The following is a 19,232-nucleotide window of genomic DNA, read 5'->3' as shown; positions in this document are numbered from 1 at the left end:
AGTTTTCAATAAAGTTAACATTCCTGTCACTTCACAGATACATGAATATTGGGGCTTATTAAAAATATTTGTATTGTGTTTTGAAAGAACTTTGAGAATTAATGCCTAGAGAATTTCTGCTTTAATTCAGATGTGAAGAGTGCTGGAATGAGCTTGTCCCCATTTTTAAAACACCAAACTCTACAAATTAACGCTGCTCATGAACTCATCAGAGAACTTAACTATCACACAAACAGCCTACATTCTGCGCAACAACTTAATGCTGAAAAACACACTATCTATAAAAGCATTAAGCAACAAAATTTTTAACACATTGCTAAGGGGTGTGTGTGGATTAATATGAGAACTTGAAGTTCCTGCTGGCACAAAGAAACATCAAACCATTTTATAGGCCTTCCACTGGTGTTAATTCTGTCAGAAGATTACCCACTGTTAAATCTCTATCCACCCTTCTTCATCATTTCCGTGTATAACTTTCCCAAGAATGTGGAAATAAATCAACACAAACTTAGTTGCTTTAAAACAGAAAGATGTGTTCTCACAGTTCTAAAGCTCAGAATTTTTTCACTTGGCTTACCAAGGTATATACAGGGTCTTGCTGCCATCAGTGTCTCTAGTGGACAATTTGTTTCCTCTTCCAGCTTTTGGGGGTTGCTAGCATTCCTTAAATTGTGGCTGTATCACTTCAACCTCTGCTCTGTGGTAAAACTATTTTCTCTTCTTTTGTATTTTTAAATCTCTTTCAGCCTCTCTCTATAAGAACATTCATGATTGCTACTCTCTGCATTTTAACATCCTTAACCACTTCTGCAAGGCCTTCTTTTTTTTTTTTTCAGTCATTAAGGTACCATATTTACAAATTCCTGGGATTTGGGTGTTGATATCCTTAGGGGTCTACTACACTTGGTCTATCATACTTGGAATAATTTTGAAAAGCTTAATTAAACCCAGAGAAAGGACCAAAAGTGGAATAAAGAATAATTTAAGGGATCATTGCAAGTATTATTTTGTAAGTATTATGTACTGGACACTATAATACACTCTGAAGATATTTAAGATCCAATTTCTATCTTTCTAGAATTTATTGTTGTGGTGGTTCGCAAAGTACAGTGTGTATTACAACACAGATTTCTGACTCAGGAAGTCTGGAGTATAACCCTAAAATTTGTATTTTTCATGAGTCCCCAAATTATGTTTATGCTAACAGTCCATATTTTTGAGAGCCATTGATCTTTGAATTTGGAGCAAGTGTGAATTTACTGAAGAATATTAATATTTCTCAGAAAGGCAGTTTCTATAACATTATATCCAAACAGCTAATTTAAAATAAACAAATGAGTCAGAGGCCCTTTTGTGTATAACACCACATCGCGTATAACACCACGCGATGTGGTGTTATACACAAAATTCCCACCAGATGGCAGTGGTTTAGCACCACTCAATTTATTTGCCCAAGGTTTTCTATGAAACAATGTAGGGTTGATCACAGATACAAAACTATTGTTGGTTAAAAGTCACAAAAACTTCTACATTAGAAAACAGGTTAGACTGCATTATTTATTGAAACAATTACACTTTGAATAAAGAGCAAACAGCAAAAGCAAGATACTAAGATATAAATTCTAGGTGAGATTTCCATGTTTAACCTGATTTCTACTGATAAAATGAGCATAAATAAAGGTTTATGTGTGTGTGCATTTTGTCAATAAGGTACAATGAAGCAATAAATAAAGGTCTTAATTTTGGGGAAAGCAGGTATATGCTATTAACTTATTTTAGGTGATTTATGAACTATAATCACTAAAGATGATGATAAAATGTGAAGAATTGAATTTTGAGATCTGTATTAAGCTTAACTTAGCCTGTTACAGGAGGTAAGTGCCCAGCACAAAAAATAAGCTTATAGGCTATCATAAGGCAAGTAAAAAACCATTATATTTTTATTTAAAAATAATGTTATTCTATAAAATTGTATATGTAAGTTTAAAAATATTGGTTTATCTCACGTTGCGAGGCATCTCTAACCTACTACTAATTGTACCAAAATAGGCACATTCTGCATAGCAAAGAGAACCAAAAAGATGAAAAGGCAGTCTGCTGAATGGGAAAAAACATTTGCAAATCACATATCTAATAAGAGCTTAATTTCCAAAATACATAAAGAACTCATACAATACAAGAGAAAAAAAATTAATTAAGAAATGAACAGAGGTTTCCAAAAGAAAACATACCAACGGCCAACATTTATATAAAAAGATGCTCAACATCAGTAATCATTAGGAAAATGCAAACCAAAACCACAGTCACATCTATTAAAATGGCTGCCTGATTACCAAAACCACAAGAGGTAGCAAGTATTGGTGAGGATGTGGAGGAAGTTAATTCTTATGTATTGTTAGTGGGAATGTAAATTAGCATAACGACTATGAAAAACGTATAATCCAGCAATTCCGATTTTAGGTATTAATCTAAAGGAAATAAAAATACTAACTCAAAAAGATATATGCACCCATGTTCTCTTCTCTGAAGCACAATTTACAATAGCTAAGACACCGAAGCAACCTAAGTGTCCCTCAATGCATAAATAGATAAAGAAACCATATATACAATGGAATATTATTTAGCCAATAAAAGAAAATCTTGCCATTTGCAACAATATGGATGGACCTTAAGGGTATTATGTCGAGTGAAATAAATCAGAAAGACAAATACCACATGATCTCACTTATATGTGAAATCTAACAAAAGAAAAAAAACACAAGTTCATAGATATGGAGAATAGATTGTTGGTTGCCAGAGATAAGGTAGTAGGGTGGGGAAAATGGGTAAAACAGGTCAAATGTTCAAATGTCCACTTATAATAAGTCATAGGGATGAAATGTACAGCAAGGTAACTATAGTTCATAATACTCTATGAAATATTTGAAAGTAGATGAATGAGTAAATCCTAAAAGTCCTAATCGTGAGAAAACAATTGTAATTCTGTGTGGTGGTGGATGTTAACTAGACTCATTGTGATGATTATTTCACAATACATACAAATATTGAATACTGTTGCATGTCTAAAATATAATGTTATATGTCAATTATATTTTGATAAATAAAACATGCAAAGAATATATGCACTTATGTTGGGAATCTGTATCTGCAGACGGTTGACTGCATGAGAAGTCAGTGCTCCTACCCCATGTTTAAGTATCAAGTGTATGACTAAACTGTCAATAGTCAAATATAAAAAGATAATTTTTAAAGCAGCAAAAGGAAAGTGACTCATAGCATAGAAGAAAGCCCTCTTGAGATTAACAGATTTCTCAACAGAAACTTTTCAGGCCAGGAGATAAAGGGATAATATATACAAAATGTTCCCAGGGGGAAAAAAATCAAGAAAGATTACCAGGCAAAGCTGTCCTTTGGAAGAAAAGAAGAAATAAAGAATTTTCAAAGCAAACAAAAGCTGAGAAAGTTCAACATCATTAGACTTATCTTAAAAGAAATGTTGGTACAGCCTAAGGCTCTTTCAGCAGCAAATGGCAAGCTTTGGCTTGAATACATCAGAGGTATTTCCAGTGGCAGGCATCTTGCTTCATCCCATGCTGTAGTCTGTCTCAGATAACTCTCTGCAGTCTGTAAGCCTAGGGTGCTGGGTGGGTGGGCACAGTGTGCTCTAATACTTTTCCTAGTATTAACATGGTGAATGAATACTTAATCTCCCTATCCCCAGTGTCCACTTGGGACTCTATAACACCCACTTTACTTCCATGAGAGACTCTTTTAGCAGCTGAGGCAGTCAGTAGGTGGCCTCAGGCCTCAGGGTACCCTGGGCTTTTTTCCAAGCTGCCCCACACCCAGTAGTGGTGACAGCCAACCTTGGTGTGGCCTCTATCACACGCCTCCAGGTCAGAAGAGGTAGCACCAACTGCAGAAAGCTTTGTAGCTCCTACCAGGTAGCTCTTGGCTGGTCACAAGCCATAGAGAACCTTGGCCTGTACAGGAGTCCCTTCCCAAAAGGCCTCAGTTTTAGACCTAGAAGCCAACTTTAGACCACAACAGAGTACTACCTTATTAACCCTACAAGCAGCACACCAAAATGGCAGTGTCAACAGGGACACAAACCCACTGGGGCAAATCCCCCTTCAAAGGGTCAATACTCCACACAGCAGCTCATACATTGCAAGCATGGTCAATCCTCACAGCCAGTCAGTCTGAAAGTCAGTATCTCACACTTATGTTCCAAGTGAAAATATCACTCACATACAAAAGGAGGGCACACACAACCCACATAAGGGATACTTATGGAGAACAAGGCACAGGTGATCAGAGGTACTGTGCCACTGGGCCATACATAATACATACTGAAGTCACCAGTGAAAACCGAGAGGCATGAAATATCTACTCAATACATGAAATCACACACAGAGAGGAAGTCACAATGAGGAAGCAAAAAAAATGTCCCAAATGAAAGAAAAAAATAAAAATTCAGAAAAAGTTAAATAAAATGGAAGCAAGCAACCTACCACAAAGTTCAAAACACTGTTTCTAAACATGCTCAAGAAACTTACTAAGAACTTCAACAAAGATGGAGTTACCATATAAAAACCCACAGAAACCAGTAAAAATACAGTCAGAAAGGAAAAACAGACTAGAAGAATACAACAGCAGACTAGATGAAGCAGAAGGTTGAATGAACAATGTTTTATGCTACCAATCAGGAAGACAAGGTAGCAGAAAACATGCCATAGAAACAACAAAAATAAAAATAAACTAAAAATGAAGATAGTGTAAGAGGCCTCTGAAAAAAATTAAGCGTACCAATATTTGCATCTTAAAGGGTACCAAAGGAGAAAAGAGAGAGCAAGGATTCAAAAATCTATCTGAAGAATAATGACTGAGAACATCTATAATATCATGGTGGAAACAGACTTAAAATCCCAGGAAGCTCAGAGAGCCCCAGTCAAGATGAACCAAAGTGGCGCACGCCAAGACACATCATAATTAAAATGCCAAAAGGTAAACACAAAGAATCCTAAAAGCTGGAAGAGAAAAGCAGTTAGTTACTTACATGGGAGCTCCCATAAGATTGTGAGCTGATTTCTCAAAAGAAACTTTGTAGGACAGAAGAAATCAGTAGTACCTATTCAAAATGATGAAACGCAAAGACCTACAATTAAGACTGCTCCACCCAGCAAAACTATCATTTAAAACTGAGAAAGAGATAATGAAAACATTAAGGAATTCATCACCATGAAGCCAGTATTACAAGAAATGTTAAAGGGACCTCTGTAAAAAGAAGTGGCAAAAAAATTCATAACTACTACTAATAAATTGGCAATAACCATGTACCTATTAATAATCACTTTAAATGTAAATTTAAATGCTCCATATCAAAAGACATAAGGTTGGCTGAATGGATAAGAAAACAGGACCTTTACATATACTGTCTACAAGAGACTCATTTAAAAAAAAAAAGAAATACAGAGATGAAAATAAAGAGAAAGGAAAAATATTTTATGCAAATGGAAATAAACAAAAACCTTAGGTACTAATACTTATATCAGACAAAATAGACATTAAAACAAAGGCTATAACAAGAGATAAAGAAGGATATTTCATAATGAGAAAAGGATCAATTTTACAACAAGATAGGACCTTTGTAAATATTTATGCACCCAACATAGGAGCACTTACATATATAAAGCAAATATTAACTGGCAAAAAGGGAGAGACTGACAAAAATACAGGCATAGGAAGGGTCTTTAACATCCTACTGATATCAAGAGATATATCTTCCAGACAGAAAGTCAACAAGGAAAAGCAGCCTGAAATGACACATTAGATCAGATAGATTTAGTTGGGATTTTTAAAGCATTTTCCCCCAAAGCAGCAGAATATCCATGTTTCAAGTGTACATGAAACATTATCCAGGACAGAGAACATGTTAGAACACAGAAAAAACCTGAATAAATTTAAGAAAACTGAAATTATATTAAGTGTCTCTCTCACCACGATGAAAGGAAATTTAAAATCATTTACAAGAAAAAAAAACAAACTGAAAAGCATACAAACATATGGAGGCTAAATAACTCAGTGCTAAACAATGAATGGGTTAACAATAACATCAGGGAAAAAATCAAAAGATACCTTGAAGCAAATGAAAATATTAACACAATAACCCCAAATCTATGAGACACAGTGAAAGCAGTTCTAAGAGAAAAATTAATAGCAGTATAGATTTATGCCAAGACATTAGAAAAATCTCAAATGAACAATTTAATCTTAAGAAACAACAAAGCTCCATGTAAGTAGAAGAGAGGAAATAATAAAGATTAGAATGGAAATAAACAACATAGAGTCTAGAAAAACAATACGAAAGATCGGTGAAACCCAGAGCTGGTTATTTGAAAAATAATGACAAAAATAGATAAATCTTTAACCAGACTCATCAAGAAATAAAGAGCACCAAATAAATAAAATTAGAAATGAAGATGTGAGAAGTGACGCCACAGAAATACAATGGATTATAAAAAAATACTATGAGCAATTATATGCCAACAAATTGGACAATCTGAAACAAATGAATATGTTCCTAGAAACAATCTCCTAAGACTGAGTCAAAAAGAAACAATCGGAACCAACTGATTACAACTAACAAAATCGAATCAGTTAAAAACTTCCAACAAAAGTCTTGGACTGAATAGCTTTATGAGGGAACTTTTCTGAATATTTAAGGAAGTGTTAATACATTTTATTCTCAACCTATTCCAAGAAATTCGAGAGGAGGAAGGTTTCCCAAGCTTGTTTGATGAGGCTACTCTTACAGTGGTTTCAAACCAAAGACATTAAAAATATTTAATTTATAGCCCAATATCTCTGATGAATCCTCAACAAAATATCAGCAAGTCGAATTTAGAAATACATTGAAAAGATAATTTACCTTGATCAACTGGGATTTTTTGATTATCTGAGGGTAAGTTTGCTTCAATATCCACAAATCAATTAATATGATACACCACACAAAGAAAATGAAATATAAAAAGCGAACATATCAACAGATGCAGAAAAGATGTTTGAGAAAATCGAGTACCAGTTTATGACAAAAACTGTCAACAAAGTGGGAATAGAGGGAACATACCTCAACATAAAAAAGGCCTATTTATAAGACAAACTCAGAGCCAACATTACACTCAATGAGGAAAAGCTAAAAGCATTTTCCTTAAGATGAGGAATAAGACAAGGATGTACACTTTTACCACTTTTATTTGTCACAGTATTGAAAGTCCTGGTCATAGCAATCAGGCAAGAAAAAGAAATAAAGGCATCCAAACTAGGAAGCAACAAGTAAAACTGTTATTTACAGATAACATGATGCTATAAAGAGAGAAACCCAAAGATTCCATCAATAAACTAGAAAAACTGAGAAATAAATTCAGTAGCAGGATACAAAATTAATATTCAGAAATCAGCTTTAGTTTTATACATCATCATGAATTATCAGAAAGAGAAATAAGAAACAGTTCTATTTACAATTGCATTAAAAATACATAAAAATAAATTTAGTCAAGTAGATAAAAGATATGTATTCAAAAAATTATAAGACACTGAAGAAACAGAAAGTTCAAATAAATTGAAGCATATCCATGCTCATAAATAGGAACAATAATTATTAAAATGTCCATATTATCCAAAATAACCCATAGATTTAATGCAATTCCTATCAAAATAGCAATGACATTTTTCAGAGTACTCACACAAATAATCCTGAAATTTACCAGAATTTTAATCCTAAAATTTAATTCTAAAATGAAACCATGAAAGACCCTGAATAACCACAGCAATCTTGAGAAACAACAAAGTTAGAGGAGTCGTGCATGCTGATATCAAACCATACTCCTAGGCCATAGTAATCAAAACAACATGGAAGTGGCATAAAAACAGACACATAGATCTATGGTAGAGAACTGAGAGCCCAGAAATAAATCCATGCCAACATGGTCAATTAATCTGTGACATTTGAACAAGAATATACAGTGGAGTAAAGATAGTCTATTCAATAAATGGCACTGGGAATACTGAAAAAATATGTCAAAAAAAATTAGAGAAACTGGACCCTCTTCTTACATATATACAAGAATAAACTCGAAGTGGATTAAATAGTTAAATAAAAGACACCCAACCATAAAAAATAGAAGAAAAAATAGGCAGTAAACTCTCTGATTTGACTAAAAATATGACTAAAATTACTCATATTTTTCCAATACATCTCCTTCAGCAAAGTAAACAAAAGAAAAAATAAACAAATGTGACTACACCAAACTAAATAGTTTTTCAACAGCAAAGAAAACCATTGCTGAAACAAATATACAACCTATTGAATGGGAGAAGATATTCACCAATAATACATTCAATAACGGGTTAATATTCAAAACTTATAAAGAACTCATACAACTCAACACCCCCAAAAAAATTCAATTAAAAAATAGGCAGAGGACCTCAACAGACATTTCTCTAAAGAGGACATACAAATGACCAACAGATATATGATAAATGCTCGACATCACCAATTATCAGAGAAATGCAAATTAAAACCACAATGAGAATCATCACACTTTCTCAGAATAAACATCATGAGGAAATCAACAAATGAAAAGTGTTGGAGAGGATGTGGAGAAGAGGGAACACTTGTTCATTTTGCAAATCGGTGCAGCCATTATGGAAAATAGTTTGAAGTTTTCTCAAAAAGTAAATAGAAAAAATAGAACTGCCTTATGATCCAGCAATTCTACTTCTGGGTATTTATCTGGCAAAATCAAAACCCTAATTTGAAAAGATATATGCGTCCCTATGTTCATTGCAGCATTATTTATAATAGTGAATATATGGAAGCAACCTAAGTGCCTATCAACAGACAACTGTATAAAAAAAAATTATAGTACATATATACAATGGAATATTACTTGGCCATAAAAAGAATGAAATCTTACCTTTTGCAACAGCATGGATGGACCTAGAGGGTATTATGCTTAGTGAAATAAGTCAGAGAGAGACAAACATAATTGTACCAGAAACTGGTAGAGCACTATTGAAATAATGTTTATGTCAAGAGATGTGGAAAAAGCATTTGACAAAACACAGCAACGATTTATAATGAAAACACTTAAAAAAACAGATACATCAACATAGTAAAGCCCATATATGACAAACCCTCAGGTAATATCACATTTAATGGTAAAAAACTAAAAACCTTCCTTCTAAGATCAGGAAAAAGGTAAGGCTGTCCACTGTCACCACTGTTATTCAATATAGTATTGGAGGTCTTAGCAAGTGCAATCAGGCAAAAGAAAGAAACAAAAGGCATCCAAATAGGCAATGAAAAAGTTAGAATGTCATTTTATGGGGAGATTGTGTCAGGGAGAAACAGATGATCCAACAATTCTGCACTGATAACAAACCCATTGCAGTAGTTCTTTTAATAGTTTAACACAGATACTAATGAATAACAAGTCAGAAGGACAAAGAATGAAGTATAGACAGGTTCCATATCTTCTGGTGGTCTTGTTATAGATTAGTTATGATCGATACTATCATTAATTTGGTATTGATCTTGGTTGTCATGACATTCTGGCTATAACTAATAATGTCACTACATTTTAAGGAGGTAGATAATCATTAACTAAAAAGCTTTGATATGCTTGCTAATGAGTGGTATTAGTGAAATGTCCGAGCTTGAAAGAAGTCTAGGCCAAGAGTTGATTTTGTTCACATCTACATCTATACAATATGGTTATTAAAAAATATATTCTCTCTTCCCACTTTTTTAAATTACATGCTCATTTACTCAAAGACTTAAATTTTACTAAAGCACACATGTACTGGAAGTTTGATCAAAATTAAAAAGAAATAAAAAAACAATTTATATTATCTACTATTCTTGTTCCCAACTGTAGTATAATGAAATCAGAGAACAAAAGGGGGAAAACAGGTTAATGTATCAGGATATGTGCTAAATTATCAGCCTATTTTAACTGTATTGATATTCTTTGCAACAGAGAGAGAATATGTGTTTGTAGAGTAAACTTCTAGTTCTAGACCAGAAGTTAATGAGTATAATAGTTAAAATACTTTAATTACTTATTGACTTTCCTTACTTAACCTATTTATTTGAGAGTTCCCAAAACAAACACTAACTTACAAAAGATCTCTCTCAGGCACAAATAAAAAGGAAAAATAACAGTCCTCTCATAAATAGGCCATTTCCTAAATAGTAGTTAGAGCACATAAATATCATTTAAAAAAAAATATTTTTCTTGGACAAACACACTTTTAAGTAGAATTTCTTAAATGAAAGCTGAATGCTACTTTTAGAATTAGCAATGCATAAGTAATTAAGATGTTACTGTAAGTAAAACAAAGAAATCAATAATGTACAAATTTTAAAAGGCACAAAAAAATACTGATAATAGTAAAGCTAAGATTCTGGAACACGTTTATTTCCTTATTGGCAACAAATTTAATAATTAAGATATCTTCAAGTTAAAGCTGAAGTTAAGACTGAACTACAGCACAGTCAAATGATACATAGAAAAATAAAGTTGTGTACCATTAGTATGTGGATATTCAAATAAATATCTACGGACAAATGACTGAGAGCCACATATCCAGAAAGCACATATATACAGCTTACTCTTAGGACAATGACCTATAAGAGCAATTATCAAAAAGTCAAGTTTAACTATAAGTCTTTGCAAACTGAAATGCTGAAAAGAATATATACATTCTTTGTAGCCTGGAGGTAAAATGTAAACAGCATAGAGGAGGAACACTGAGAATACAGTTTAACTGTTAGTAACACTTTCTTAAGTCTTCAAAACTATTTTTCCAACTGCTCTACAGAAACCAAAACAATTTCAATAAAGAATACAACAGGGCCCCAAAGACTTTCCAAATTATTTTTTGTTATACATTTACAATAAATATTGAATAATAATTTTATAGTTTACTCAAAAAGAAACATACTTTTCTATTTAATAAATAATACTAATCATCATGAATACAACCACACTTATTAAGAACTTACACCTCATGAACTGTAGCAGATATGCAAAGCTGGTCCCTGATGCACAAAGAGATACATATTTCTTTTCTTTTTTGATGCTTTTCTTATATATCTGAACATATCTGAAGAAATCTGAAAATTATTATGCTATTAATATGAGATCCATAATGACTAAGAATATGACAAATGCCTATTTTCCTTAGATAAATCAATAATTTGGCTAGTTTCAGTCCTGGTTTTAACTGCTTTAATAAAATGTTAAAATTATACATAAATATAATTTTATACAGATCCATATTTATCTACCTATTCATCCATCCATTCATCCATTCATCCACCTATCCGACTCTGTACTAAAATCTAAAAGGATATTATTAAAGATAATGAGTTTTAGTGCTTGAAAAAACTCAATGTTCTGAAAAAGGTTAACTCCAATGTCTGTAACATAGTGAAGTTACTTTTAGGGTATAAAAGTAGCATGTATTCTTCATCACAGAAATAGCATATTAATATATTTCTAAGGCTGATTTCTTTCTACTGGCTTACTGATTTCTCAAATTCCTATAGTTGTATCTCAGGTCTAAGAGATCTTGAACCAGGTGGGATTCTTTCAGGCTTGAGTCTGATCACAGGATCTGGAAAATGTTTGTGCTCATGTATAACATTCTCATTATACTACAAAATCTTGCATGGACCCTCAGAAGTAGCTTAAGGGAAGTATGAAAGGCAAAGACCTGGTGTTTTATTATCTGGCACAGCAAAACAGGGTAGCAACAAAGGACAGAACATAGCTCAAGGCCTAAGATTCTTATTTCTTTAATCAGGAATGTAGGAATCAGGCCTCATATGGCCTTAGTAGCGCAAAAGAAAATGTCCAAGGTGGAAAGTTTTACAGCCTCAAAGCTGTATGGAAAATGGTAGCAAGGAATGCTGAAGGGACACATTTGTGCCCTTTCTGAAGATCTGACTTACTTCTACTGTTCAACTTTAGGTCCATTTTCTCACATACTGCAGGTATGAGACACTTCATGCAGTTTATTGTGACTATCAGGACTAACACTGCTTTATGACACTACAGAAAGCACATAACAAAGAGGCAACTATTGTTGGGTAAAACATGTCTTGACATCATAGGTCTTATTTCCTATTTTATTCATTTATTTCACATCATTTGGCAAATAATTTGTTTCATGTTAGCAAATATTTTATTAATTTATTTGTAATCAGGCTTCAGTTTTTTGAGCAGAAAACAATACACGATCAAGTTTAAAAATAGTTTTCAAAGAAGATAAAGACCAAGAGACAGGCCAAGAAAATGCTCACTATCCTACTTGGCTTAAGTCTGGTCTCCTCCAAATCCTGATTAATGATCCTTTCAAAAATGTTTTTCCTGATTAATTCCACCCAATTTTCTTTTCTTCTATACTATTTTAACACAATATGTAGTCACACAAAATGGTATTACATTACTTTTACTTGTTTATAAATTGTTCCACAAGCATTTAATATATCTATGTTCACTCTTTAAAACTAGAAAGTAGTAACTACGACTTTCATTTCTTTTGGTTATCTCCCACACCAAAGTTTGGATATTCTGAATACAAATGGAGCTCAAAGTTGTCGGCTAAAATGTAATTTTAAGTAATCTTTTATATTTCGTGCCAGTAAAGTGTTGAGTGGCATTAAATATTATAATACAGCAGTATATTGTAATTCAAGAGATTCCATCAGATTAGTGCAAATATTAGCGTGCTGTAACCAACCAGAGTCCCAGGGTCACATTGGCAGCCAAAAGTACACTGCCACCAAGCAAGATAAAAAACCCTATCAGATCTTTGACATCATTGTCTGCAGTCACTGAGGTAAGGGTAGCATCCAGGAAAGAGTTTAAAATCCACTGTCCATCCAAAGCAAAGCAGGGCACCGCATTAACAATAGCCAGAGCTCCTGAGAGGGAAATCAGATACCTGATCAAACCCAGATAAGGAAAAGAATGTGAACAAAGTGGAAACCATGTATCAGTGAGTCAAAAGAACTTTTAAATTATAGCCAATTTCTCTGATTTTACTAATCTCTTCCCAAAGCATAGGTCATTCATTCATATTTTTAAAGTAATAAGCTTTTATATTAGAGCAGTTTTAGGTTCACAGCAAAACTGAATAGGAAGAACAAAAAATTCACACATACTGCCTATTCACACAAATACAATATCCACAACTATCTGTCCTGCACTAGTCTGTTATATTTGTTAGGATAAATGAACCTACAGTATTATCCCATGTCCACAGTTTACGTTAGAGTTCATTTTTTGGTGTGCATTCAGAAGGTCTTGACAAATGTATGATATGTACCTACTATTTTAATATGAAATGGAATGGTTTCACTGACTGCAAAATCCTCTGTGCTCTGTCTATTTATCTCTCCTTCACCCTAAATTCTGGCAACTACTATTTTTTGTTTTATATAGTTTTGCCTTTCTATAATATATTTTAAGTGAAATCACATGGTATGTAGAAATATCAGAGTGGCTTTTTAAATTTATTTGTATGCATTTAAATCATCTCCATTATGGAGCAAAGTAAGGAGCATGGTGGAATGAGAATCACCCTTAACCTCTCCCCTTGAAACTATAAGGAGCTGAAAATCTGCATCCCAACAAATAACACTAAACCTGCACACAAGTACGTAAGAGAGATTGGCATATCAGGGCATGAGAAGGGGATACTCCTTCAAGTCTAAGTAGAGAAACAATCTGTCAAACACCATGAACAACGAAGGTGACAAGGAAGCTCATGAAAAAAAGTGATAAGTCTCCAGAAAACAAGCTCAAATACATAGAAATATGTGATTTAAATGAAAGACGAATCAAAATTTCATGTTTTAAAAAACTCAACAGGTGCAAGAGAATTCTGATTAATAGTTCAAAGAACTTAGAAACAAAATCAATGAGTAACTGGAATACTTTAAAAGAAAATTGAAACTCTAAAAAAGAACCAAGCAGAACTATTACAGGTGAAGAACTTATTAAAACAGATGAAGAATGAAATAGCAAGCCTAGGAAATTGAGCTGACCAGATGGAGAAAAGAATTAATCATGTCAAAAATAGAAATCTGGAAATGATGCAGTAAGTAGAAGAAAGACTTGAGAATAAAAAAATTAAAGAACTTCAAGAACTATCTGACACCAAGAGAAAGAGCAATAAACGAATAACAAGTATACCAGAAAGAGAAGAGAGGGAGTAAGGAACAGAGAGACTATTCAAACAAATAGTTAACGAGAATTTCCAAAACTATGGCAAGAACTGGATCCTCAAATCCAAGAAGTAAACAGAATACCTAAATATCTCAACCCAATAAGTCCTTCTCTAAGACATTATATTAAAATTGTAAAAACTAATTTAAAAAATAATCTTAAGGTACCATGGAAAATAATACAGTACCTCATAAGGAAAACTCATTAGATTATCATCGTACTTCTTAGCACAAACCTTACAAGCAGGGAGGGCGTGAAATCAAATATTCAAATGCTTGAAATAAACTACCAGAAGAAAACAATATACATAAAAAACTTTTCCTGTAGAAATGAAGGAGAAATAAAGACTTTTTCAGACATACAAAAGGCCTACATCAAAGAAAATAATGAAGGAGGTCATTCTATTTGAAACAACAGGACAAAACTATAAGATGACTAACAAAAGCAAGAGAGTGCAACCGTTATTAAGAAGAGATAAGCTTAGATATTTTATAACAGCTAAAGATTAAAGAAAAACTTAAAAAAAAAAAAGACTATAGCTACTGCTACTTAGAAATGGACTAATAGCATAAATACAAATAATTCAAGACAACAAAAACAGAAAAAGGAATGGAGTAAAGGTCCAAACCTGCAAAGCAGAATGTAGATAAGATGCATGCAGAAGAAAAAGGACTACTGTATATATAAAAATTTCATTTACAAAAACTTAATGGTAACCACACATAAAATATCCAGAACTGAGACATGTAATATAAAATAAGAGGTAACAGAAAAAAAAAAACATAAAATGCTACAAATTAAAATAACAGAAAGACACACAAGGACAAGAAAACAACAAAGACACCAAGCTACTAGAAATCAAAAGATAAAATGGCCATAGAGATTATTTCAATAATTACTCTAAATGTAAATGGTCTGAATTCACCAACAGAAAGGCATATAGTACAAATTAGATAAAACAACAACAACAACAACAACAACAAAAACCATACACTGCCTTCAAGAATCACATCCCAACAAATAACAGTAAACCTGCCCACAAGTATGTAGGAGAGACTGGCATATCAGGGCATCAGAAGGGGACATTGCTTAATGTCCAGGCAGGAAAGAGTCCTTCAAACACCATGAACAACGAAAGTGACAAGGAAGCTTATGAAAAAAAGTAATAAATCTCCAGAAAACAAGCTCACAGACATAGAAATATGTAAAAGGCTGAAAAATGATTTTCCAAGCAAATGTTTATCTAGAGAAATGCAGTGGAGCTGTACTTGTATCTGACAAAATAGACTTTAAGATAAAAAAGGTAATGAGAAACAGTGATGGACACTTTGTAATGAAGACCTAACACTTATCAATATATATACTCCCAATCACGGAGCATCAAATATATATAAAATAACCACTAACAGAACTAAAGGAGAAATGGACTGAAACACAATTATAAGAGATGCCTAAATATTCAGCTATAGCCAGATCATCCAAAGAGAATATTAATAATGTCAACCTTAAAAGACACATTACACCAACTGGACTTAATTGACATTTACAGAGCTTTTCATCCTAAACGGCTGCTTATACATTCTTCTCTAGGACACATGGAACATTCTCAAGGGCTGACCACATACTGAGACACAGAGATAGCCTCAGCAAATAGAAGGTTGAAATCATATTAACCATTTTTTCTGAGGCTGGAAATCAACTGTGAAAAGAAAGCAGAACCACATATATATGGAGATTAAACAACATCTTACTTAAGAATTGGGTCATAGAATAAATAAAAGGTGAGGTCAAGAGATACACATAAGGAAACAAGAATAAAAGTACAACATATCATAACTTTTGGTACACAGCAACAGTGGTAATAATCGGAAAGTTCATATCATCAGAGTCATATCTCAAGAAACAAGAATGATCCCAAATAAACAAATGAACATTACATCTTAAAAAAAATTAGAAAAAAGACAAATGAAGCTTAAAGCCAGCAGAAGAAAATAATAAAAATTACAGCAGAATTAAATAAAATTGAAAACAGGAAGACAATAGAAAAAATTAATGCAACAAAGAGATGGTTCTTTGAAAGATTAATAAAATGGACAAAGCGCAGCCTAGACTCACTAAAGAAAAAACAGAAAGGACACATATACACAAAATCAGAAATGAAAGAGAAGTTACAACAAATACTGCAGAAATACAAAAGATTATACAAGAATACTATGCAAAAGTCTATAGCCATGTAACACTTAACAAGCCTGATCTTGTCTGATCTCAGCAGCTAAGCAGGGTTGAGCATGGATGAGAGACCACCTAGGAAGACCAGGTGCTGTAGGCATAAAAATAAAAAATAAGGGATTGTTAGGTGACAAAGTCCTTGCAGTCTGTGAGGTCAACCAAGGGTTGCCTTGTCTAAATAAAAAGAAAAAGAAAAAAAGAATACTATGAACAATTATACAAAGTTTAATAACCTAGAAAAATGGATAGGTTCTTAGAAATATACAGACTTCCCAGACTGAATAGTGAAGATCTAGAAAAATCTAAGCACACTGATCAACAGTATGGAAATTAAAACAATTATCAAAACTTCCCCAAAGTGAAAGTCTAGGATGAGATGCCTTTACCAGTGAATTCTACCAAACATTCAAAGGCGATTTAAAACCAGTTCTTCTCAAACTTTTCCAAAAAATTAAAGAATACTTCCTAATTCATTTTATGAAGCCAACATTACCCTGATACCAACACCTGGTAAAGAAAACACACACAAAAAAACTATAGACCAGTATCTCTGATAAATACAGATATAAAAATCCTAAAAATATTAGTAAATTGAATATAACAATACATTAAAAAGAGTATACACTATGACCAAGTGAGCTTCATTCTAGGGCACAGGTATGGTTTAACATATGTAAATTGATCAATGTGATATACCACATAAACAAAATAAAGAATACAAACCATCTGATCATATCAGTAGATGTAGAAAAAGCATTTGACAGATACAGCATCCATTTATGATTACAACGCTTAATAATATGGGAAGAGAAGAAAAGTACCTCAACATAGTAAAGACCATGTTTAATGGTGAAAAACAAAACTTTTCTTCTGAGATTAGGAAAAAGACAAAGCTGACCCGTCTTACCCTATTATTCAATAAAGTGTTAGAATGATCAGGCAAGAAAGAAATAAAAGGCATCCAAATAGGGAATGAAAAACTCAAAATAGTAACTCTTTGCAGATGACATAATTCTCTATATGGAAAACTCTAAAAACTATTAGAAATAATAGACAAGTACAATAAAGTTATAAGATACAAAATCAATATACATAAATAGACAGTGTTCTTATACTCTAACAATGAATTTTTATAAAAAGAAATAAAGTTACTTTTGTAACTGCAACAAAAAGAAAATACCAAGAAATTAACCTAATGAAGTATGTGAACACCAATACACTGAACACCCTAAGACATTACTAAAAGAAACTGAGGACACAAAGAAATAGAAAGACATTCTGTGTTCATGGTTTGGAAAAACTGACATAGTTAAAATAACTTTATTAACCAAAACTATATGCATTGTTTAATGCAATCTGCATGAAAAACCCAATGGCAGTTTTAAAAGAAACAGAACAAAAAGTCATCAGATTTGTATGGAATTACAAAAGATCTCAAATTGTCAAAGCAATTCTGAGAAAAAAAAAAAAATGTTGGAGTTATCACTCTGCCCAACTTTAAATTTATTACAAAGTGACCAAATAGCATGGTGTTGGCAGAAAGTAGACACACAGACCAGTGGAACAGAACTGAGTCCAGAACTAAACCACCATGTATGTATGCAAATAATTTTCAATAAAAGAGCCAAAAACATACAATGGAGAAAGAAAAATCTCTTCAATAAATGGTGGTGGAAAAAAGTCACCTGCAAAAGAATGAAACTAGACTGTTGTAACTATACAACAAAATTAACTCAAAATGAATCAAAGACCTGAATATAAGAACTGAAACAATAAAATGCACTGAAGAAAGCATAGGGACTAAAATCATGGACCTTGGTTTGAGAGAGGAATTTGTCTATTCGACCTCAAAGGCAAGGGAAGTAAAAGGAAAAATAAATGAATGATACTGTAGCAAACTAAAAAGCCTCTACAGAGCAAAAGAAACCATCAATAAAACAGAGAGGTGACCATCTGAATGGTAGAAGATATCTGCAAATAGTCTTTAATAAAGGACTAATATCCAAAATATACAAAGAACTCATATAACAACCAAAAAACCCCAACAAGTCAATAAAAGAAATGCGCAGAGGACTTGAACAGACGCTTCCCAAGAAGACACATAAATGGCCAAGAGTCATGTGAAAAGATACCCTCATTAGCTATTAGGGAAAGGCAAATCACAACCACAATGAGATTACCACCTTGCTCATGTGGGAATGGCTGTCAACAACAGGACAAGTAATAACAAATGTTGGAGAAGATGTGGAGAAAAAGGAACCCTATACACTGTGGTGGGACTGCAAATTGGTATAGCCACTATGGAAAACAGTATGGAGGTGCCTCAAACAACTAAGACTAGAATTACCATATGATCTATCAATCTCTCTCCTGGGTAGCTACTTAAAAAATTTGAAAACATTTATGTATATAAGATATATACTCCCCAACTTTTACTGCAGCATTACCAATATATAAGGCCAAGACAGGGAAGCAACTGAAGTATCCTTTGATAAATGACTGGATAAAGCAACTGTGGTACATATATAGAATGGAATATAACAGCCATGTGTGTTGAGATAATCATACTAAAAGAGATAAGTCAGAGAGAAAAAGTTAAGAACTATGTAATTTCAGTCATATGTAAGATATAAAACTGACAGCAACATATGAAAATAACAAAGAAACAGAGACTTAGACACAGACACCAGTTCAGTGATC

At 33.0% G+C, this 19,232-nt stretch overlaps 1 protein-coding gene across 6 annotated transcripts in view; it reads right to left on the bottom strand.

Moving 5' to 3' along the window:
- Positions 1–10,463: 10,463 nt before the first annotated feature.
- LOC102888641 (membrane-bound transcription factor site-2 protease-like) overlaps positions 10,464–19,232 on the bottom strand; it is a 48,663-nt gene continuing 39,894 nt past the window's right edge. For 4 of the 6 annotated variants that reach the window (XM_015586588.2, XM_006908335.3, XM_015586591.2 and 1 more), the window contains one exon: positions 10,464–13,017. In XM_015586588.2, coding sequence (XP_015442074.1) covers positions 12,795–13,017 — 223 coding nt within the window. In that variant the 3' untranslated portion in view covers positions 10,464–12,794. Of the gene's footprint in view, positions 13,023–19,232 lie in introns of all 6 variants that reach the window. The other 2 variants (XM_015586590.2, XM_025044281.1) reach the window with 1 other exon arrangement.

This window comes from Pteropus alecto, unplaced genomic scaffold (assembly GCF_000325575.1).
Source record: "Pteropus alecto unplaced genomic scaffold, ASM32557v1 scaffold453, whole genome shotgun sequence".
NCBI classification, from domain to species: Eukaryota; Metazoa; Chordata; class Mammalia; order Chiroptera; family Pteropodidae; genus Pteropus; species Pteropus alecto.
The sequence above is the reverse complement of the archived record's forward strand: the minus strand, read 5'-3'. Positions and strand labels throughout refer to the sequence as shown.